The sequence below is a fragment of the Urocitellus parryii genome, chromosome 12 (assembly GCF_045843805.1).
Source record: "Urocitellus parryii isolate mUroPar1 chromosome 12, mUroPar1.hap1, whole genome shotgun sequence".
NCBI classification, from domain to species: domain Eukaryota; kingdom Metazoa; phylum Chordata; class Mammalia; order Rodentia; family Sciuridae; genus Urocitellus; species Urocitellus parryii.
In genome coordinates, this window is record NC_135542.1 from 12522938 (window position 1) to 12545740 (window position 22803).

The following is a 22803-nucleotide window of genomic DNA, read 5'->3' on the forward strand; positions in this document are numbered from 1 at the left end:
AATTACTGCGCTCTCACCTGTTTTGAATCTAATCTATCAACAGTCTGGTGGGAGCTAGAGACACCCAAACAATCCCCAACGATACAAATCTACTCTCAAAACCAAAGTACAGGGCCGAGCCAGCAGGGTCTGACTGGTGATATTACTGGGGTTGTCTAAATTAACTGTCAGGACAAAGTTCATTAAAGGATAGGTAATAAAATGTGCTCATTAAAGTCTACATTTAAAATATTAAAACTCAACAGTAAATGGTGGGATCAGAACAAGGTCTGCACAGAGTTCACAGCACTGTCTCAGAGCCAGTGTCCTGGTTCGACCATGTACTCCTATGTCAGCCCACCACCTGGGCTCGGGCTCCACACAACAGCTAGGGCCCGAGCCTGTGGCCCCTCAAAATGGCCACAGGCCGTCCAGATGGCCTGGCTCTAGGCCATGAGTAAAAAGAAGTTTGCCTCCCCAGAATCCCCAGCACATCTCCTGGCCTCTCATTGGCTCTGAGCGGGCACCTACCCTCCCCTGAACCAAGCAGCCGGGCAGAGGAAATGAGGCCCTGGCTGGGAGCTGTGGGGGGAGCCCATAGCAGCTGGGGGCACATCCAGAAAAGAAATGCAGAGGGGGCAGGGCTGAGCTGGCATAAGGGCACCAGGTGGGCAAGACCCCAGCTGTGGCTGCCTGGGTCCAGGGAGGGAGGTGGGAGCCAGGGCACAGGGCTGGTGTCAGAACCGCCCAAGGAGACAGGAGACACACCGCGTCCACAGTGGTTGGGGCGAGGTGGTATTTGTCAAAATCCCTCCAGGTGATGGGATGTCCGCGGCCAGGGAGCCTGCCCACCGCCTGCTGCCGATCCAGGGAGGGCCCCACACCACCTGGCTCTGCCTGTCCACTCTGCCTCAGCCCATCCCCCAGTGAGGATGCTCTAAGGGCAGAAGTGGGAAACCAGCCCCGTCTTCCTTGGGTCCCTCGCAGGCCTGGCTTTGGGACACTTCTTAACTCCCTCCAGTGACCCACAACCTCTCCAGTCTCCTGGCCTCCCCCCAGGAAAGATGAAGGTAATGGAGCAAAAGGGAAAAGGAGTTTATTCCAGTCGTTACAGTCCAGCCACCGAAGGTCTCTAGCCTTCCCACTTCAGGGTCCCCAGGATGGCCCCCCAGTGAGGTGGCTCCTCAGCCCAGGACCAGTCTGCATACCCCCCTCCCAGGCTCCCCTCCTCCCCTGGCCCAACAGGACAGGGACCGGGTGGGGAATGTGAGGGGGGCTGAGCCCGATGTCCCTTCTCACAGCCGTGCTGGTCGGGGGAGAGGACCTGAGCTGGCCTCAGCACTCTGCAGGTCCTAGGACGGCTGAGGGCAGAGGCGGGCAGCTGGGGAGGGGTCCACAGGCTAGGCTGGGCTGGGCTGGGCTGGGCTGGCTCAGGCGCACGGAGCCTCCACCCCTTGTCCATTCTGCCCAGGCTCCTCGGCCTTGCTGGCCAGGCTATAGTAGTAGGTTCGCATGCGTTGCTCCACCATCTGGAAGTTGGGACGGTCCTCCCACCTGCGGGCCATGGGGGAGATCCAGGCCACACTCAGCCCCACTCCAGGCGGACGGTGGTCGTGCCTGGGGCTGGCTGTGGCGGGCCTCAGGGCTCCAAAAATGAGTGGGGCTATTGGAAGTGGGTCTCGGGGGCCAGAGGACTGGAACTTATGTGTCACCCAAATGTCTCCTGGAAGGAGAGCTGCAGAGCCAGGCCATGGGGCACCACTTGCTGAGCTGGCCAGGAACTGGGCTGAGGGATGGCGCAGCACCAAGGGGAGCAGTTGAGCTAGATGCAGAAGTGCAGGGCTGCCGAGCGCCGGGCCACTGGTGAGCTAGGTCCGGTGTCTGTGATGAGCCCACAGGGCCGGCCTCCCCGGCTGTCCAGGCACCAGGCATGGGGACCTATGAGCTTCCTGATGGAGGCCGAGTTAATGCACGAGGGGGCAGGGGTGGACCAAGCCTCTCGGGTCTGTTGGGCACCGTGAGTGTGCCAGGGTGAATGTCACAAGTGTGGACAGCGGGGTATCAAATGTCCCATCGTCCCCCTGTCGCATGACCAGCACAGGGCGTCAGCTAGTTTGGGTGTTAGCTGTTGTCTGATGGGGAGTTGGAATGTTCCGTATGGGGAGGTGACAATGCTGAGTGTTTGGGTCCCTGGGTGTGGCCTAGGTGGTAGGTGGTGGCTGGTGGGGTGGAGGGACTAGATCCTGGAGAATCTCTCCGCCCCCCGAGTATTGGCGTGTATGGGGTGACTATGGGGTCGCCGGAGCAGTGCGGACGGGTGGTGTGGTGGCTGGTGGGAGACCAGTCCACTGCGCAGGGGTTGGGTGTGGTCCTACCGCCTGGTAGGGCCAGCGCTATGGAGAGCAGTGCATAGGCGCAGGGGACCCAAGGCACTGATGTCGCTGGGGAAGGATCTTTGGGTGGAGTTGTGGTGACACTAACTGATTGGCCCAGGCCCTCCTGCCCAGGCCCAGGGAGTGGTCCAGCCAGTTCCCCGTCCGCAGGTGCCCCCCTAGCCCCCTGCACTCACTTGTAGATCCAGCAGTCGCTCATGAGTGCGTACATTTCGGGCGGACACTCAGGGGGACACTCCATCCGCTTGCCCTGCTTGATGAAGTCCAGGACCTCGGGGCCCTTCATCTTCTGCACCAGCCAGGGCGGAGGGCACGGGTAAGTGACCTGGGCCTCTTCGTCCCGACCCTCCCCGCCCGCCACCCCTCCGCCCCTGCCCAGCCTGCCTTGTAGGGCTTCTGGCCGTAGGAGAAGGCCTCCCACATGGTGACGCCATAGCTCCAGACGTCGCTGCGGCTGGAGAACTTGCGGAAGTTGATGCACTCAGGCGCGTACCACTTAAGCGGCCACTTCCCCGCTGAGCGCGCCTGGCAAGGGGGAGACTGCGCTAGGACAGGGCTCGGGGACCCTCCGCCAGCCCACCCACCTGGGATCATGGGGCAGGGGCTCACGGTGTAGTAGCTGTCATCCGCCCCCAGGGCCTTGGAGAGGCCGAAGTCGCTGATCTTGGCATAGTGCCGGTTGACCAGCAGGACGTTGCGCGCCGCCAGGTCGCGGTGCACGAAGTTCTTCTCTTCCAGATACTTCATCCCCATGGACACCTGGTGCAGCAGCTCCGCCACGTTGCTGACGGGGACCTCCTCCCTGGGGTGTAGGGCAAAGCAAGTCAGCTGGGAGGGGACAGACCAAGTTCCCAGGAGGCAGAGCCCACCTCTGACCCAGCTGAGTGGGGGCTGGAGTACCCTGTGTTCAACAGGCACTGATTGAGCACCTGCTGTGTGCCAGGCATGGGCTGGGGACACAGCTGGCAGGAAAACAGACAAAACCCTCTGCCATTCTGGAAGCTATAAGTATCACCCATATGTGACAACCCTCCAGCCTAGGCCATGTGCCCATGGGGGCATCTCATGGGCATCTCAAAGATAATACAGCCAAAGCCGAGCTCCTGGTGTTTGGGCGCACACAGGCAGGGCCTCCCCACCCATCTTCCCTGCACCTCTGTCCTGTTTCTGCCCCCAGCTCCTCCTCCTCCACATCCACCTGTCTTCAGAGTCTCTCCAGAATCTCCCACTTCTCTCTGCCTCTGCTTCTGCCCCCTGACCCAGGCCCCAGCATCACTCACCTGGGGAAACAGCCAGGTCTCAGGGCTCCCTCCTTGCTGTCTCCCAAGGCTTGACCTCCCTGCATCTCAGGCCCCGGTGTCCCTCAGCTCACAGCCTCCCAGGGCACCCACCAGGTCCAAGAACTCCTCACAGCCCACATGGTTCTACCCACCACTGCTGAGCCCACATCAGCTCCCTCCTGACTGATCCTCCACCACACCAGGCTCAGCTCACCTCAGGTCCTTTGCACAGGTTGTGCTTTCTGTCTGGAATGCTCTTCTGCAGATCTGTGCTTGGCAACCACCCTCAGTTTACTCAAAACTCATATTCCACCCAGACACCCAACCCTCTTGACCTGCTCAGCTCCTTGCTCCTGCAGAATCAATCTTCTAACATGCTCAGTATTTTCTCCTGATTATTATTCATTGCTCTCTTCTCCAACCAGAATACAGGGCAGGGGGCTTTACTGCTTCTATTACTGATGACCCCAAGTGCTTATAATAGTTCTTGTCACCAAAACCTGTCCAACAAACACTTGTTCAATGACCAAATGTGTGCCTGGGGACACAGGGTGAAGGCATGTATGCTCATGAGAAGGGATTAGCAAAAATGTTCCCGGTGGGCCTGCCCATGTGGGTCTGTGGCCGTGAGTGTGGGCATGACGATCACAAATGAAATGACAGAAGTTTTCAGTAGAGGACCAGATAGCAAATAGTTTAGCTTTTTGTCAGCTGCATATGGTCCCTGTCACATACACTTTGTTTTTTATATATTTTTTTAATATTATATTTTTTCAATTGTAGTTGAACACAATATCTTTATTTTATTTATGTGGTACTAAGGATCGAACTCAAGGCTTGCACATGCTAAGTGAGCGCTCTACTACTGAGCCCCAGCCCCAGCCCTGTTTTTTATATTCTTTAAAAATATAAAACTGCAGGGTACGGTGGCGCACGCCTATAATCCCAGAAGCTTGGGAGGCTGAGGCAAGAGGACCGCAAGTTTGAGTCCAGCCTCAGCAACTTAGCGAGGCCCTAAGCAGCTTAGCAACAACCGGTCTCAAAATAAAGGGGGGAGGAGGCTGAAGTGGTAGTTCAGAGGTAGAGCGCTTGCCTAGCATGTGTGAGACACTGGGTTTGATTCTCAGCACCCCATATAAATAAATAAAAGGTTCATTGACCACTAAAGTAATATTTTTAAAAAATCAAGAATTTAAAAAAGGGAGTTGGGGATGTGGCTCCATGGTTAAGCATCCCCGGGTTCAATCCCCAGTACCCAAAACCAAAATAAAAATGTAAAACCACACAGTACAAAAAGCTGCGGCTGCCGTTTGCTGCTTTCAATTATAGATAATCGACGATGGGCAGTTCCACAGCCATGAATCTGACCCAGAGAACCTGGGCAGCTGGATGGGCTGGTGTTTACACAGCTTCTGTGCTGATGTCACTCTGAAAGTACTGACCCGGTTAATCCTGGAAGAACCCTGTGGGCCCGCCCTGATGCCACCGAGGTGCACCTGGAGGCGCTGAGGACTCGCAGCTGGGCTGGTGGCGGGAGTGTGGGTGTCGGGGTGGGCGTGCATGACCAGGCTGGTGTGCGCTGGCCTGCCCACGCTCCCCCAGGTCAGTGTGGTGACCCTCTCCTGGGTGGCCCTGGGAGGGTGGACGGGATGGGGCCCCAGCCTGGGTGGCCCGCGGGTGCTGGGACCAACTCACTTCTTCCCCACGAGGAACTTGTGCAGGGGCCCGCCGCCGGCCATCTCCATGACCAGCATGAGCGCCTCGGCCTGGCACACACCAATGAGCCGCACGATGTAGGGGTTGTCCAGCTGGTGCATGATCTGCGCCTCCCGCATCATCTCGTCCTTGTCCGCCTTCTCCGTGCTCTGCTTCAGCACCTTGATGGCCACGTCGATCTGCTTCCTGCCCGGGGCACGGGCGATGGGGGGCGCATGCCTGGGTCAGCCACGTCCTGCCCTCCTATCCCTCTCCCACCCCCAGGGACGCCTCCAGCAAGCAGCACCCCCGTCCCCGAGTCTGCTCCCGCTGCCCCCAGCACAGTGATGTCCCTGAGGGGACCTCAAGCATGGCCATACTTGCGCATGCGGTAGACTCCTTGGCGCACGGAGCCAAAGTTGCCACAGCCAAGTTCAATGTCGGCCACGAGGAGGTTCTCGCGCTTCAGGAAGAGCTTCTTGTCCTTGAGCTCCTCGGGGTCGCTGTAGGGGCTCTCGTACACACTTGTGTCCATGGGCATCGGCCGCTGCTTGTCTGAGGTCGCCAGGCGTGCTGGGCACACACACAGGGTGCTCCCAGGTCAGAGGCAGAGAGGGGGGCAGGGTGGGGAGGGCGGGGCAGCCTCAGCCCCACGAGGCAGGTGCCCTGGACACACATGGCCCGGCGCGGGCAGGATGCAGATGCACATGAGGAGGTGTATGCTTGTGAGTGTCACTTGCACACACGCTCCTGTCACATCTGAGGGTGCCCCATGAAACCATGTGGAAGAGACTCAGGAGGCACGTGCAGGGGTAGCCACACATCCCCAGGGGGTGCCAGCTGGAGTGTGCACATGTGTGTGTTCATGTGTGCACACCTGTGCTGGGCCTGCCTGTGTCCAGGTATGTACCTCCCAACTGAGTCCTCTGGAGGAGAGTGCCCGTGTGCACACCCACGGAGCACAGACCCACCTGCACCCACATGCACTGGTGTGTACCCACCCATGGAACTCGGGAGCACCTGAGACAGCGCCCAGGAGCTGGCTCTGCCCGGTTTCAAGCCCTGGCCGCCTGTCTGCCCCTTCCCCTCTGCCAATCACCAGGACCACTTCCCACGGCCCTCGGGGGATTCAAGGAACTCTCACACAGCAACCAGGGAATGTGACAGGCACCAGGGCATGGTCAGCACTCCAAAAATGTGGGTCTGTCCACAGGGAGTCCCCAGGTGGCCAGGGTTTGTCCCCTGGGTTGGCACGCACTGGGACACACAGGTACATGGGCAGGTGTGGTGGGCATGGGCTAGGGCCACAGGCTGGCCTCGTCCTCCCCTGCTGAGGCCACAGCCCAGCCCTGGACCCTGCTCAGCTGGGCAGGAGGACACGGCCCACACCTCCACCTCTGCCAGCTCACCTGGCTCAGGGGTGTATCCATCGGAGTTGAGGGTGTCCACCCGTCTCTGAGCCTGGAGATCACAGGGTCGGCAGCAGTCAGTGGGGCCCAAGCCAGGGTGCCCAGCCCCTCTCCTGAGGCCAGGACCTGCTGAGGACTCCCCAGGAATGGTGCTTCGGAGACCCCTGCGTGGCAACCCCTCTCCACGCCCGCTGGCCCCGGAGCCTGCCCGCCCGGCGCTGAGTCCCCAGCCCCAGGACCCGGCTGACCCACCTGCGTGAACGTGGACGGGTGGGCTGGGAGAGTGGGTGCAGCGGCCCCTGAAGGAGCAGAAGGGACAGTGAGGGAGGGGTGGGGCCTCGTGCCCCCCCAGCTCCGGGTGCCACTCACCTGCCGCTGCGCTGGCGCTGGTGTTGGGACAGGCCTCCTTCAGGCAGTAGATGAGGCCGTCGGCCTTCAGCTTCAGGTACTCTACCAACTGCGGGAGCAGGCGTCAGGCAGGGCCCTCCCGCCGGGGAGCCGAGGGCCATGGCGTCCCCCCGGAACAGAGTCCTACCTGCCACAGCGTGTCGAACTTGGTGCCCTCGGGGATGCAGTACTTGCCGGCCTTGTCCTGGCTGATCAGGTAGTGGTACACGGTCTTCCCGTAGATGAGGGACAGCGCATATGTGCCCTGCTCCTTCCGGGGCCTCAGCCTGGAGGGGTGGCGGGGAGGGATGTCACCGTACGTCACCTGGGAGACCCCCACTGTGCCTCTGGTCCCCACACACCACCCTACAGGCTCCATATCCTGGAACCACTTGGAGAAGTGGCAGAGGCTGGGGAAGATGAGGCCGGCCTCCCTCGGCCTCTGTGCCTTCTGGTGACGGACAGGCTGTCGGGAGAGGCAGTCGGGAGGACAGCGGCTGGGTCTGCAGGGCAGCGCACGGCTGTCCAGGGGCAGACGTGTGGCCATTCATGGGGGTTACTGACCACCCACGGCGGACACTCGGCCACCCATGACTGGATGCTCAGCCGCGGGGTGGGCATCTGGGGGGCCACCTGGTCCTCTGCCACCCGCACCCAGCCATTGAGGAGGTTCACTGAGACTCGTACCCACGGACAGTTGGCCATCGATGGCAGATGCAAAGCCACCTCCCAGGGGACACTCAGCCTGCAGCAGGCAGACTTAACACCAGTCTCTTGGGGAGATGTGGAAGTCATTTCTACCCAGACCACACAGGGAGGGCCATTGTGACAAGCTCTCGGTGGCCCGGTCATCGTTCTAGGCCCGAATCCCTGTCCCAGAACCGGCCAGCTGCAGGCTTGTCCCCGACCCGCCCTGGGATTGCTGGGGATGTCCCTCTTGCCCTGTCTCCCATGGGCCTCTGGCGCAGCCACCTTGACCTCCAGCCCCCACTCTACAGGCTGCCCGCCCCGTTCTCAGCCTCAGGGACTGGTTTCTGTCCAAAGCCTGCCTTGGCCAGCTCTCCAGGAGCCTGGCTCCCGTCGCCTTCCCTGCTCTCTGGACAGTCCCTAGAATGAGGCACCGTCACCCACACTGACACTTTTCCAGCTGTTTCCCATGCCACTGGCCATGCCCAGATCCAGGCTCCCCCCAGCTGCCACTCCCCCTGCCCACGCTGGTCCTCTGTGCCTCCTGACAGTGCCGACAGCTGCTCGGAGCCACTGGCCCTGGGTTTCCTAAGGTCCTCGCCTCCCCATTGGCTGGCCAACCCCAAGCCAGCCAGGGCTGCTGTGGGCCCGCTTGTCCTCAGGGCAGTAGAATCCTTGGTCAAAGAGGCTGGAATGTGGAAGCTGAAGCCACAAACAGGTCAAAGCCACGTCACGGCTGACGCTGAAGCCAGCCTGGGGACTCGGGGTCCCTCCTGCTCCTCCTGCCCCGGGAACGTGGGGACATGGGAGGGGCGGATCCTTCCATGGATGGGGGTGAGTGCGAGATGGCAAGGCTCAGAGGACGGGAGGCGGGAGGAGAAGGGAAGAGCAAGGCAGAGATCTGCAGATGAAAAGCCGCACTGGGGACTTGAAGCCAGAGGAAGACACCCCAGCCACGAGAGCAGGGAAAGAGGAATTCATATTTGATGAAGGAGAAGCCGAGGAGGAGGAAAGAAAGCGCTGCAGTAACAGAGAGAGCTGAGGGACCCCCAGCAGGTGCCGTGCTCGTGAGCAGGCGGGGCAGGGCTGTGCGCATTGCCACCCAGTGTCAGTGACATCCGAGCATCACAGCTGCGGTCGGGGTGCAGCATCTGGTCAAGGAGATGCGACACGTGGCCCAGCATCTCCATGCATGAGGAGGTGGAGCGCTCCAGACACCCCAGGTGGAGGTCCTGCTGTCCAGTGTCCAAACAGAAAGAAAGCTGGCCCCAGTGCTGGCCCGTGCTCAAGATGCCCACGCCTTCTTCGTGACCCCCTGGCTCCGATCTTCTGATTGATAGGCTACAAAACTCACCATCCTCACCCCTCTCCCTTGAGTAGTCCCTCCTCCACAGTGACTTTGGTTTTGGACATGTGACCTGCTCAGTCAAGAGGACATCAGTAGCAGAGGTCTGGAAAGCCCTGCATCTTGGAACCTGCCCATCTGGCTATTCTTGAGAAACCTACAACCTGCACCATGTGAATGAGCCCAGGCTAGCCCAGTGGACAACGAGGCTCCACAGCCAGCTCGTTCCTCATCCCCATCACTGAGCATGGCCATCCCAACGTATTTGGTCCCAACCCAAATGAGAACTGCTCAGCTTGCTCACAGGATTGTGAGAAGTAATAAACTGCATGTTGCTCTGAGCCAAGAAGTCATGGGGAAGTCTGTTAAACAGCAAAAGCTAACTGATACAAATGCAAAGGTTTTCCCTTGGAGAAAATAGCCCTGACTCAAAAGTTATTGAAAAGCTGTCTTGCAGCAGCTTTTAAACAGCAATCAATCAAGGGGTCCCTCAAAATCCTTGGAAATGTCACTCCACTGTGCAGCCTAAATCTATGAGTTAGGGTAAAAAAAAAAAAAAGTATTATTTCATCAGCTGCCAGTGGAATCTTGGGAGGGGACTTATCTTTTGGGAGATGTGCTGACAATCTGCATAGGCCTCACATGGGTGGGAAAAATCAAGGAAGGAGGTCAGTTCCTCCAAGAGGACAGGTCCCAGAAGAGGGACCAGCCCTAGGGAAAGCGGGTGACAGCAGGAATTCCTCTGGGTAGGTACTCAAATCAAGAAGTACCAGAAGGGAAGCCCTGGGAATGAGCCCCATGGATTTGGGGGAGGACCCTGGACTTCCTGGGGTCATAGGCGAGGGGCAGTAACTCTGTTTCTCTGTATCTCGAGGCCTGAGAGACCTCGGCTCGCATCTGGATAACATCTGTTAACACAACAGAATTCATATCCAAGCCGGAAAGTGGCAGCCCCGGCCGGGCTTTCAAACCAGAGGATTTTAAGAGCATTAGAGAATCTTTCATGACCTAGCAGCCATACTGCCTCCGCTGGGCCTGAGACACACACACACACACACAAGCACACACTGACAGGAGTGCATTCTCCCATCTGTCTGGTACCACACTATTGCTTGATGCATATTAATTTGTGAACTTCTGTAACAGATCCTTGGGGTGGGTTCTGCTGTCCCCTACTGGACAGTTGCAGAGAGCAAGCCCTCACCCGGGAAAAGCCAGAGCCACCTACCTCCTTCCACTCTCTCCCTCACTGGGCTCTGCACACTGGCCTCCTCCTTGTTTCCAGAACATGCCAAATACATCCTTGCCTCCGATCTCTGCCCCTGACATCCTGCTTTCCAGGAGCACCTTCACCTATAAGCTGCTCGGTCTCTTCCTGTCTTCTGGTTTGGTTTGGATTTTGTTGTCTTGTTTTTGGGGTGCTAGGCACGCACTCTACCACTGAGCTACACCCCTAGACCTTCAGGGATCCCTCCTCTCCTCCTTCAGTTCTTTACTCACAGTCACCTTTTGGAAAACAATCAAGAACATGAGGAGAGAGTCTACCACATGGGGGAAAATCTTTGGCACCTGCACCTCAGATACAGCATTAATCTCCAGGATATATAAAGAACTCAAAAAACTTAACACCAATCAATAAATGGGCAAAGGAAGTGAACAGACATTTCACAGAAGAAGAAACACAATCGATCAACAAGTATATTTTTAAAATGTTCAACATCTCTAGTAATCAGAGAATTGCAAATTAAAACTGCACTGAGATTTCATTCCAATTTCTCATTCCAATTTCATTCCAATTTCTCATTCCAATTAGACTGGCAATTATTAAGAACACAAGTAACAATAAATGTTGGTGAAGATGTAGGGAAAAGGTATACTCATACACTGCTGGTGGGACTGCAAATTAGTGCAACCACTCTGGAATGCAATATGGAGATGCCTCAGAAAACCTGGAATGAAATCACCATTTGGCCCAGTTATCTCACTCCTTGACATACACCAGAGAACTTAAAATTAGCACAGCACAGTGAAGTGGTTACATCAATGTTTACAGCAGCTCAATTCACAATAGCTAAGCTATGGAACCAACCTAGAGGCCCTTCAACAGATGAATTGGTAAAGAAAAGGTGGTACACATACACAATGAAATATTACTCGGCCATAAAAAAGAATAAAATTTTGACATTTGCTGGTAAATGGATGGAATGGGAGACTATCGTGCTAAATGAAATAAGCCAATCCCAGAAAAACCAAAGGCCAAATGTTTTCTCTGATATGTGAGGCAAGCACACAATAAGGGGTGGGGATAGGAAAGATTAGAAGTACCTCAGATTAGACAAAGGAGAATGAAGGGAAGGGGGCTGGGAACAGGAAAGAGAATAGAATGAATGGGACATCACTTTCCTAGTTCTTATGTGAACACACGAGTAGTGAAACTCCACATCGTGTTCAACCACAAGAATGGGAAGTTGTACTCCATGTGAGTATGATATGTCAACATACGATCTGTTAGGTGCAGGACAGGCTGAGTAAGCTGTCTGCAGGGCATGCCAAACAAAGTTAGCTGCAGGATGACCTGGCCACTCAAACCCTCTGTCTGGTTCTTTATCACCTGTTTGCTTCAAGCCCAAACGCCCCAGCCCCTGCTCAAGGCTGAACACTCAACCCCCTGCTCAAGGCCGAACACGTAACCCCCCTTGTGCCAATAAGGCAGCTTGCAGACCCAGAGACCTCATTAGATGTGGGCTATAAAAACTCCCTCCTGCCGGGCCCCTCTCTCTCTTGCTTTCTCTGTGTCTCTTGCTCTCTCTTGCTTTCTCTGTCTCTCTCTTGCTCTCTTTCTCTCTCTCTCCTCTTTCTCTCTTTTCTCCTCTGTTGCACTGCTGTAATAAAGATCTCTTGGTTGCTCTGAGTGTTGTGGTCACTTTTCTTTCACAATCTACTGACATGTACATCTAAAAAGATCAAATAGGGGCTGGGGATGTGGCTCAAGCGGTAGCGAGCTCGCCTGGCAGGTGTGCGGCCTGGGTTCGATCCTCAGGACCACATACAAACAAAGATGTTGTGTCCACTGATAAACTAAAAAATAAATATTAAAAAATTCTCTCTCTCTCTCTCTCTCTCTCTCTAAAAAAAATAAAAATAAAAAGATCAAATAGAAAAATTTTCTAAAGTTACTTTTTGGGGAAAGCCTCTTCCTCCAGCCCCTCCCCACCTGCACACACCTAGCACCTACCACCATCTGGCAGAGTCTAGATTTTATTAGGTTTTGGGTTTTTTTTTTTCTTTTTTCCTACCTGCCCCAGGAGGACAGGCACTTGTGTCTGTGTGGCTTGTTACCATGCCCTCAGTGACTGGCACCCAATTAGAATTCAGTAAATGTTTGTTAAATGAAAGAGAGGAAACTGAGGAAGGCAGAAATTCGGGTCCACGCCCCAAACCCACAGCCAAGTGGGTGACAGAAACCCCCAGGCCCGCCAACTCTGAAGGCCTGGCTACCCATTACAGCTACTTTCCCGGACAAAAGTTCCTTTGCTCACCAGAAACGGTCACAGCAACCCACTTTACGCGGGTGAGCAGGGGCCAGTCCCCTGGAGGCCGCCCTGCATAGTCGGGTCTGCCCGGGGCCCCAGGACGCTAGTCAATAACCCCAGCCCCCACGGCCCCCAGACCCCGGGCCCCACATACAGGAACTTGCCGTCGGTCTGCGAGCCTGAGTAGAGTTTGCGCTCGGCCTCCTCGCGCGTCAGACTGCTGTGGTACCAGGGCATCCGCTCGTGGGCCGTGGTGGCGATGAGCTTCTCCACCTGGGGGGCCTGGCTAATGATGGCCTGTTCCAGGGCCTCGCCCTAGGGAAGGAGAGGCGAGGAAAGTCGTAAGGGTCTCAAGTGCCGGGCTATGGAAACCCTCTCCCGTCTCCTGGGCCCTCCCGATTGGCCCCATAAGACCTCCACCCCTATCGCGCACCAAGGTCGCCTTCCTAATCTGTCCAGGGAGTCACCCAGCCCCAGGCCTTGTCCTCCAGCCTAGGCCCAAGCGCGCATTTAGCTTGAAGATGCGGGCAGTTGCGCATCTGGCGCAGGGCGGCTGCGCACAGCTGGGGCCTCAGCAGCAGCCGGACCCCAGGACACCCCCAGCCACCACCCTCCTCTCAAGCCCCCAATGCAAGCCTGGCCTCTCCAGGTGCACACTTCCATCACTGGCTCGGGCACTCGGGCAGTGGGGGACAGCCCATCTCCACCACCAGCACGAAGCCACCCCGTAGGTCCCGCCCCTGGCCAGGGCCCCCTCCCTCCGACTTCCAAAGCAAACGCATCAGATCAGCATTGCGCAGGCGGGCGAAGAAGACCCCCAGTCCCCGCACCGCGCAGGGACTGGGCACCGCGGCTCCTCCGGCGCCCCCGCGGCCCGCGCTCTCACCTCCAGCTTCCAGGTCTGGCGCACGTAGTCGCGCACCATGGCGTCGCGCAGGCAGTCGAAGACCCCGGGCTGCGGCTCCATGCCCGCGGGCCGGTTGCACGGCTTGCGCAGGTTGCAGGGCAGCCCGTCGGGGTCGCGGGAGTAGAACTCGCAGAGCTCGGCGGGGCCGCAGTGCGCCTTGCCGCCCGCGATGGCGTAGGTGCCGTTGAGCTGGCGCTCGATGGAGAAGTGGTGGAAGCGCACGTCGTGCACCAGCGACAGCACGTAGCCGCCCAGCGAGCGCAGGCACTGGCGCAGCAGGAACAGCCCGTCGGCCATGCCCGCCAGCTTCAGGTGCTCCTCCGCCTCAGCGCGCGAGATGCTGCCGTAGAAGAAGGGCAGGTGCGCCGCGGGGTCCGGCATCGCCGCCTCCGGCCTGCGCGGGCCGCGAGCCCCGCACCTCGCCGGGCCCTGTGGATCAGAGGGGGGTGCATCGATAAGCCCCTCCGTCGGGTCCAGGGGAGGCCGGAGAGACGCTGCGCAGAGCCCGCCGTGTGCCAGTCAACTGGAGAGGAGCCACGACGCCCGGAACACAGATCTGGAGTCCCGAACCCACCTGACACTCTACAGTCCCCGAGCCCCACCACCTGTAACCACCCTTCATTTCCCAAGCACGAGCTGAACTCTACTGTGTTCCACCCTCCCCGCCCTGGTGCTGGGGATATGGCTGCATGAGACGTGGTCCCTCTGCCCTCCGATGATAACATGGGGGCATGTGATAGGCAGAGACGGGAACACAATTAAGCATTGCAGATTAAAGTCGGGATTATAAAGGAAATGAACAGAATGATATTGAAGATACAGAGGTCACTCTAGCTAGGATGGTCACCTTCTCTGAGAAGGCAGCCTTTAAGGCAAGATTAGAAGGATAAGGAGGAAAAAACCTTCCAAAAACTTTGGGAGCAGGGAACACATCAGACAGCAGGAACCGCGTGTGCAGAGGCTCTAAGGTTGGAACAAACTTTGTTCATCCAAGGACCCTTGCCGCATCAGCCTTTCCTGCTCTTCTACCTGTTCCCCTCTTGGAAATCCACCCTGGCCGTGCCCCTCTCCCTTCCTTGACAAGTTTCTACAAAGGGTAAACTAATCTGAATATCCATCAATAGGGAATCAATTTAACACATTAGAGTTTAACTCCAATGTGAACTTGAATATAACCATTAAACAATGTGGGATTGGGGGAAGGGTAGATTGATAAGCTGGTAAGGCAGATGATTTAAATTTGCCTACCCTAAGCTTGCTGGGGTCATGGTGACAATGGTATCTTGAATGGGGTCCAGATACACAGGTCTGAATTAATCAAAAGTGTACACTTAAGAATAATAATTATCCTCCTCCTCCTCCTCCTCCTCCTCCTCCTCCTCCTCCTCCTTGTCTTGTCCAGGAATTGAACCCAGGAGTGCTTAACCACTGAGCCACATCCCCAGCCAGAGCTGAGTTGCTGGAACTACAGGCATGGGCCACCATGCCAGGCTTACACTTAAGAGTTTTGCATGTCATTGTATTCGACCCTCAATAAGAAAGAACCATACTATGACCGTGATCCCTGGTTACTGCTCTGAATGCAGAATGTCTGGGTGGGCTTTGTGCTGACAACTGTAATTGATTTTGAAAGGTATCCAAAAACAAATCCTGATTGGAGGATGCTCAAGGAGCAGTACGTGGATAGGATACTTGTCACTCAAAGTTCTTAAAAATCACCGCAAGACTAACAAACACTGAACCAAGAGTCCTAGAGGAAATATAGATTTAGGTTCCTACCAGACTCTGCACACATTTTCAAGGTATGATATGTCTGTGACCTTGTTATGTGTCCTTCTGTTTCAAGGCACCTTATGTAATATGTGTAGTTGGGCTGGGGGTGTTGCTCAGTGTCGGGTGCTTGTCCCGCAGGCACCAGGCATTGATCAACCCCAGTACCACAAAAATAATGTATCTACAGACTTGTTAAGATTTGTTGTTGAGGGCGGGTGCGATGGAGCACTCCTGTAATTCCAGCAACTCTCAGGGTGGGTGCGGCTCTCCCAATCCGGATTGAACCCAGGGGTGCTGAACCACTGAGCCACATCCCCAGCCATTTTATATTTTATTTAGAGACAGGGTCTCTAAACACAGGATCTGTATACAATGAGGATCAACAGTCTGTGATAAATAGAGCAAAACGAGAATTGTAGAATCTAGGATAAGGGGCATGAAGTCAATTCTTTCCATTTTCTGTACTTATAAATTTTTATATAATGTTGGGGGGAAAAATCTCCCCATAGCAGTTACCAGTCGTCTCTCTGCTAAGGTGGGCCCAGCAAGGCCACCTGGGCTTGAGCTAATATTGGGGCACAGGACCTCAGGTGCCCTTCTTAGATACACAAGTGTAAGCAAGAGTACAAGAAGCTTTTGTGGGCTGGTCACAGTGGCACACACCTGTCATTTCAGGGGCATGGAAGCCTCAGGGAGGAGGATCACAAGTTCAAAGCCAGCCTCAGCAACTTAGTGAGGCCCTAAGCAATTTAGGGAGACCCTGTCTTTAAATAAAATATAAAACGGGCTGGGGATGTGGCTCAGTGGTTAAGCACCCCCGGGTTCAATCTGGATCGGGAGAGCTGCATCCACCCTGGGTGTCCAGCCTTGGGCAGGGATGGGCCTGGGGCAGAGGGGAGCAGCCTGCAATGGGAGTCAGTGAGTGAGAGGGCCCAGGGGCATGTGGAAGGCTTCAGAGAAGCCAGACTCTGAGGTTCCGTTCAAACCTGCGGGGATGGAGGAGTCAGAGGTTCCCTGGGGCAGGGGCTGACCACAGAGTGGCCCGGGATTGGGGCACCATGGTGATGGAGCTGGCAGTGTCCTGGCTGCATGACTTTGCCAGATCTCAGACTTCACTCAGATGGCAGAGAAATCTTACTGTACGTAAACTGCCACTCAACCCGTTTATTTGAGCGGGAAAGAGCTGGGAGGGATAGGCATGTCCTGCACTAAAAAATGATAACGGAAGTAGGGCAGGGAAGAGTTGTTCTTTCTTTGTTTTTTCATTTTTTATCTTGGTTTTTTTTTTTTTTGGTGCTGGGCATTGAGCCCAGGGGTGCTTAACCACGGAGCCACATCACCAGGCTTTTTAGATTTTCTTTTGAAACAGCGCCTCACTAAGGGCCTGGCCTGGCACTTGCTGTCCTCCTCCTCTGCCTCCCCAGTTGCTGGGATGACAGGAGCGTGCCACCACACCTGGAAGGTAGGGAATGTCATTAAGGGTCATCTGCTGCTCTCAGGGTCTCGGACTTCCACCCCAGCTCTCATCCAGCCTGGCAGTCTACACCCGCTGCTAATCCCAGCTCTCAAGCTGTGGTAGTGCCGGGCAAGCACTCGGTGCCCTCCTCGATGCTGCGTCCCCCACGTGATGGACACCAGTGAACCCCCCCGAAGCCCTGTGCAGCTCAGCAACCCCCTGGCTTGCCTCCTCTTGCTCTGATCCTTTCTACTCTCCTCCTTCCCCAGCCTTGTCCCTGACTTGAGTCATCCAGTCTGTGGCTACCCATTCTGCCACCCCCACCCCTCCCCCAGCTCAGCTCTGTAGCCCGAGGTCAGCCTGTGCTGGCATCACCTCCTTTGATCTCTACCAACTGTTTCTATTAATACAACCTGAGATACAGATCTAACTCACAGGGCGCCTGTGGTGGGCTGAACCCCACAATCTGTTTCCACAGGAGCTGAGCTCCAGCATCTGTAAGCTGCTCCTAGGCGAGTCTTCCCAGAGGCCTCCTGGGCTCAAGGACCCACCCTGTCCGCCCTGCTGACCTCAGTGGATCTACCCCCACCCGCCCTCTGCCCACCTGGCTGTTTCTTGCTTCCTTCAATTTGCCTCCATATTTTTATCCATGCAGTGTCCCCCACATCCTCCCAATCCAGCTGGCCCTTCCTGGCAGCTCCAATCAAGGGTTGGGGTACAGGATGCAGCAGTGAGGTGGGGGCTTGTCCAGGCACATGGTGGGCGGGTCGGGGGTGGGGGCACCGGTCCCTGGGCAGGAAGCTGCGGCAGGAAGCCGTCGGCAACTTGGTTTGAGAAGTTCCGCCCCAGGGTGGCCACAGGTGCAGCCTGGGTAGCAGGAAGGGGGTCAGGCCGAAGAGATGGGAGGAGGCTGGTCCTCAGGGCCCAGTGCAGGGTCACAGGCTGAGAGTGGCCAGGGTGTCCCAGGAGCTCGGCCTCTGTCTCGGCTTTCCCCAGCCTTCCCGTGTCGATGACAATGATGATAACAGCCCCCACCAACCTGGGCCAGCCGAGCCCACCTCTGCACCCACCTCCCTGTGCCCTGCCGGACTGACCTGGCCTCATCAGCAAAGCACAGGGGCCCTGGGGCCAGAGATACTGAGGACAGAGAGAGGCCAGAGGCAGGAGCTGGAGGGCCAGGGCAAGACCTGGGCTTGTGGCCTCCTGCCGAGGCCCGTCTCCAGGCCAGGCCAGCAGGAAGCAGCAGTTCTCAGACGAGCCAGGCGAGTCTGCAGCCCCCCGTGGACCCACCTGTCCGAGCTGCGTCCCTGCCCCTCCAGGCCTGGCCAGGACCCGCCCAGCTCTGGAGCTCCCAGCCCAGTCCTGCCTGGGCTGACCCCAGGGCTGGGCCAGGAGGCACCAGCAGGCCTGGGGCTTAGGCCACCGGACTCTCAGCCAGCTGTTGGCTGTCACCCAGGCCTCGTCCCCAGACGCCCTGGGCTGGCCCTCCCCTCCTCTTGAGCTCCCAGCTCCGAGATTCTCATGGTCCGTCTCCGAGCGGACGGCCCTCCTAGGTCACCCCAGGGACGGCCACGGGAGACCAGCTTTGACTCAGCCCAAGCCGAGAGGTAGGAGGAGAAACACCTGGACCCGGAACCTGCCTGAAGTTCCAACATTCAGGTGTCCTCCGGGGGGACAGCAGCGTGAAATCGCGTCTGTCCCAGAGAGTCCCCGAGCATCGCTGAGGAAAGGGGCCCAGTGTCAGAGGTCTCAGGGTGCTGTGGAAGGCCAGGAAGGCGCTGAGAAGACCTGTGGGGCCTCTTCGGCTGTGACTCAGGGGCAGCGAGCAGGTCCTCTGTCCCAGAGGACACACGCCGAGCACCGAGCACCTCATCACTGCCCACTGTGAGAGGCCCCAGGGACACGGAGGCTTTCATACAACAGAGGGAACGAGGTCCCAAGGGGGCCGGGCCTGGTGGCACACGCCTGTGATCCCAGGGGCTGAGGCACCGGGAGGATCTCGAGAGGCGGAGGATGGCAAGTCCAAAGCCAGCTTCAGCACTTTAGTGAGGCCCTCAGCAACTCAGTGAGACCCTGTCTCTAAATAAAATATAAAAAGGGCTGGGGATGTGGCTCAGTGGTTAAGCACCCTGGGATCAAACCCTGGTGCTATATATGGTCACGCCTGGGGTGAGGGGTGTTTTATACATATATCCCAAGGGACCTAGCAGGAGGGCTTTGGTCAGAGCATGTGACAGCACATCCTCCAGCCCTCCTGGGCTCCCACCTCACTCAGGGCAAAAGCTGAGCCCCTCACCGTGGCCCCCAATACCTGGTGTGATGTGCCCGTCACCTCCTGCCCTCCCTGCCCCTCCAGCTGTGTGGCCTCCCTGTGTCACTTGAACTAACCAGGTACAGTTCAGCCTCAGGGCCTTTGCACCACCTGTGCCCTCTGCCTGGGCACTCTTTCCTTCGTCCTCTGCCTGAAAGTCCCCTGCTCTAAGGGCCTCTCTGACCTCCCCTCTGACATGGCCTCCCCTCCCGATCCCTGTCCCAGCTTTGTCACCACCTAAGACACGACGCAGGCATTGATGTGTTGACAAAACCAGAACATGACGGTGACAGTGGAGACTTTGTCTTTCTCCGCTGCCCATGTCAGCCAGACACACAGTAGGTCCCCTATGCACACCGTGTCGAGCAGAGGCCACCAATAATGGGTACCTAGAAAGGTTTCCAGTCTGCTCTGAGGGGCGGAGACACCCCGGCAGCTGGTGGGGTCCAGGGCCATGGGGAGGGGACGGAGGGTGGGCGAGAGGCTTCTCTGACTCACTGGCCTTGGGGACAGGAAAGGACCAACCCGAGGGGCCTCTGCCTGGGCTCTTCCCTCAGCTCAGGCAGCACCACACCCCTCTCCTGGCCACATGCTTCATCAGGCAGGATCCCAAATCCAGCACCAAGAATCTGCCGATGGACGGCACAGTGTCCCTGGACCCCCCGCAGCCAGCCAGCCCCCCACCACCACTAACCCCAAGCTCAACTGCCTGGTCCCAGGAGCTGTGTGACCTCACCAAGAAGCTTTCCCTCTCTGGGTCTCAAGCTCTGGGGACCCTCCAAGGGAGATGGGAAAAGCTGGGGTGAGTGAGGAAGACAGGGCCCAACAGAGACAGGGCAGCGTGGGTGGCCCTCTGCCTTATAGAGGGTTAGCGGCTCTGCTGGCCTCTGTGGAGGAGATGTCCAGAGACCCCTCACCCCAGGCAGGACCAAAAATATCTCCAGAAAACCTCAACTGTCCCTGTGGAATGTGGGGAGCACAGCCGTCACCCTACTCCCTGGCCCAGGGCGAGGGGCCGTCAGCATAGAGTGGTCTGGTGGCTGCAGCCCCCGGGGTTCTAGAAACTGTGAAGTCCAGGGCCTGAGGCTGCCCAGAGCCAAAGATAACAATAGGATTCTAGCAAGATGTTCAGCGAGCACCTACTGTGTGCCAGGCACCCTGGGGACAGTCTCCCTCTTAAGCCACAGGAGAACCCCATGACGGGTTTGTAGATAGAGCCCAAAGCCCGGAGAGGCGGGTGCCTTGCCTGAGGTCACAGGCAGGTGACCTTACTCCCGGTCAGGACCCGCACCTCCGAGACGTCCATATTTGTGCATCAAACAAGATGTGCAGATGGAGCCCCCAGGCAGCTGAGCAGAACCCAGTGGCCTTGCTCCTCTCCGGGTCCTGATAAGTAGCCTGAGCCCGCCCTGGGCCCCTCCTCACAGGGCGCCAGGTATCAGGACTTGAACCAGCATTTGTGGTTCAAGTTCACGGCCCCGTTAGCCACCCTCGAATTCATGGGGCCCAGGGACCGGAGCACACACTTGCTCTTTCCGGAAACTTCTCTGCTCCTGAAGCCAAACATGCAGCCCCGACAGGGCTCAAGCGGGAGGCCAGGGACCCAGCAGGCATCTCTGTGTCCCCTGGACACTCCTGGGTCACTGGCCATCTGAAGGGACAGCTGCTTCCCTCAATGTGCTGTCCTTCTCCAGCTGGACACGGGCCCTCCCAGTTGGCAGGAGAGGCCCTGACTCCCGGCTAGCACGCTGCCCTCCCCGCAGACAAGGCCACCCAGCCCAGGGTGGCACCATCCGGGCATCTCTTACCTAGGGATGTGCTGGTGGATGTCAAGGTGGACAGGCCACTTGTGTGGTCTCTGGTCCCCGGCACCCGCGAGCTGGCTCTGAGTGAGGCACTGGGCCCAAGAAGTCAGCTCAGCCCCGGGCCTGAGACCCGCCAGCTCCCCCCACCTCAGACCCGGGGCGGGGTGAGGAAGCCATATCCTGCCACTTTCACACTCGGGGACAGTTTTACTCAGCCTCCGCCCGGGGCTCACCGGACATGAGCACAAGGCCCCAAGACGGGCGCTCACCTGGGCACCCCGGGGACGGCACCGAGGCCAGCAGGAATGGGGCCTGGGCTGGGAGGCCTGGTGTCCCTCGGGCTCTCACCAGCAGCTTCTCTGCGACTCAGCCTCCTTGTTTGATGCGAAGACAGGAAAGAAGCTGCATTTGAAGTTCATGTCACAGTCACAAAGTGCTGTGTTCAAGGAAAATCGCGGGTCACGTGTTTGGGGAGGGCAGAGGGCATTTCCGGAGCAGAGTGTCTGCCCCAGCCATGTGGGGCGGGGGACTCAGAGGGCCTCGGTGGCCTGCTGCAGGCTGGGCTTACAGAAGGGGGATCCCGACAGCAGCCCCACAGCTGAGGCTGAGCAGGGAGGTGCCTGGGGAGGGGAGTCCCCAGGACCCTTTGGAAACTGCATGTCCCCACTTTCCCCTCCAAGGGGGCACAGACTGGGGGCCCGTCCCCGGGGTGACTGATTGATTCCGTGTGCAGACGAAAGCTGGGTGGAGGAGGACCCCACTGAGTCAGGCCACCCCCTAAGGGTTCAGAGCTCCGCTGGGCGCCAGCCACCTGGACAGCAGTGACAGCCCATCCCTGCCCTCACACATGGCTCCAAGACGGAGAGGGGACCGAAAGCAGAGCTGCGTCCACAGGGAGACCAGGGCAGGGAGAGTGGCAGCCTGGGCACCATGTGTTCCCAGAGGGACCCCAACACAGCCCAGGGAGGGTCCCAAAGGAATCAGCCACACGGTCAAGACCCAGAGATGGGGGGTCACCCCAGAGCCCAACAACTAGGCCGCACCTGGCTGGTCACCTCCCACGGCGCCCACAGCCTCGTCCACATCCTCCTCCCACAGTGGCACCCACCCACCCTCAGACCAGACCAGAAGGCTACACCCCACATCCACATCCTTAGGTGGGGCTCTCTCCCCACCCAGCAGCCGCCACCTGGGGGCCCTGGGGGCTGCCCTCGACCTGCTGTCAAGACACCAGAGACCCTTCCCTCCCTGGGCCCTGCCTCCCACGGGGAAGATGAGTCACCCCGAGTCTGCCTGAGGGATCCTCCCCTCCCCCCGGGTCTCCTTCCTGGGGACCCCTGCGGGCTCTCTGCCTGAATGCCTCCCCATTCAGGACGCCACGTGGGGCTCACCGCCCCCCCAGACGGTGAGGAGCTTCCCTTTCCCCACAGACATCCTGAAACCCGGGGTGCAGAAGAGGTCTGTGTGCGCCATTGGGGTTCCTCTTCCTGGAGTCGTGAGAGAAGAAGCCGGGTAGGCCGAGAAGCGCAGAGATCCCAGTGTCACAGTGGCATGGACTACAATGACAAGGGCGCCCGTGGTGTCACGTGAGCACTCGACAACAGATCGCCCCTTTTCCAGTTTCCAGATGAGGCAAGAGGAGACCAGAGAGGCAAAGAACAGTGCCAGGCGCCCAGGCAGGACTGTCCCATGACCCACGTGGGACTGGCCACGCGGGAGAAAATGCTGGTGACAAAGTACCTCGAATGGGGCCTCCCGGGCAACCGGAAGCCGAGCCTCCTTGGGCACCAAGGGCAGCAGTGTCTAGGCCCAGGGGCCGGGGGCTCTGGGTGGGCCGGGGCCC

The 22803-nt window shown here is 58.0% G+C and overlaps 1 protein-coding gene across 4 annotated transcripts; it reads right to left on the reverse strand.

Moving 5' to 3' along the window:
• Positions 1-21261, reverse strand: Zap70 (zeta chain of T cell receptor associated protein kinase 70). 4 transcript variants are annotated; one of them, XM_077791833.1, is made up of 13 exons: positions 21230-21261; positions 13595-14044; positions 12863-13023; positions 7292-7430; positions 7126-7213; positions 7009-7055; positions 6757-6808; positions 5728-5920; positions 5348-5554; positions 2982-3174; positions 2757-2897; positions 2549-2661; positions 1-1533 (listed from the first exon to the last, which is right to left on the reverse strand). In XM_077791833.1, the coding sequence occupies exons 2-13, from the start codon at positions 13994-13996 to the stop codon at positions 1410-1412; spliced, it is 1860 nt and encodes a 619-aa protein (XP_077647959.1). In that variant the 5' UTR covers positions 13997-14044; positions 21230-21261; the 3' UTR covers positions 1-1409. The 4 variants fall into 4 exon arrangements, with proteins under 4 accessions (XP_077647959.1, XP_077647958.1, XP_077647956.1 ...); XM_077791832.1 differs by lacking the exon at positions 21230-21261 and adding an exon at positions 20964-21051; XM_077791830.1 differs by lacking the exon at positions 21230-21261 and adding an exon at positions 18135-18219.
• Positions 21262-22803: the final 1542 nt, after the last annotated feature.

Excerpts from the sequence above, each read along its gene's own strand:
- Zap70 (XM_077791833.1), bottom strand. The coding sequence starts at position 13,996 with ATGCCGGACCCCGCGGCGCACCTGCCCTTCTTCTACGGCAGCATCTCG. Across the intron at positions 5,921-6,756 it reads TGGATACACCCCTGAGCCAG|CACGCCTGGCGACCTCAGAC; the intron begins GTGAGCTGGCAG and ends GTGTGTGCCCAG. Across the intron at positions 5,555-5,727 it reads GGAGTCTACCGCATGCGCAA|GAAGCAGATCGACGTGGCCA; the intron begins GTATGGCCATGC and ends TGCCCCGGGCAG.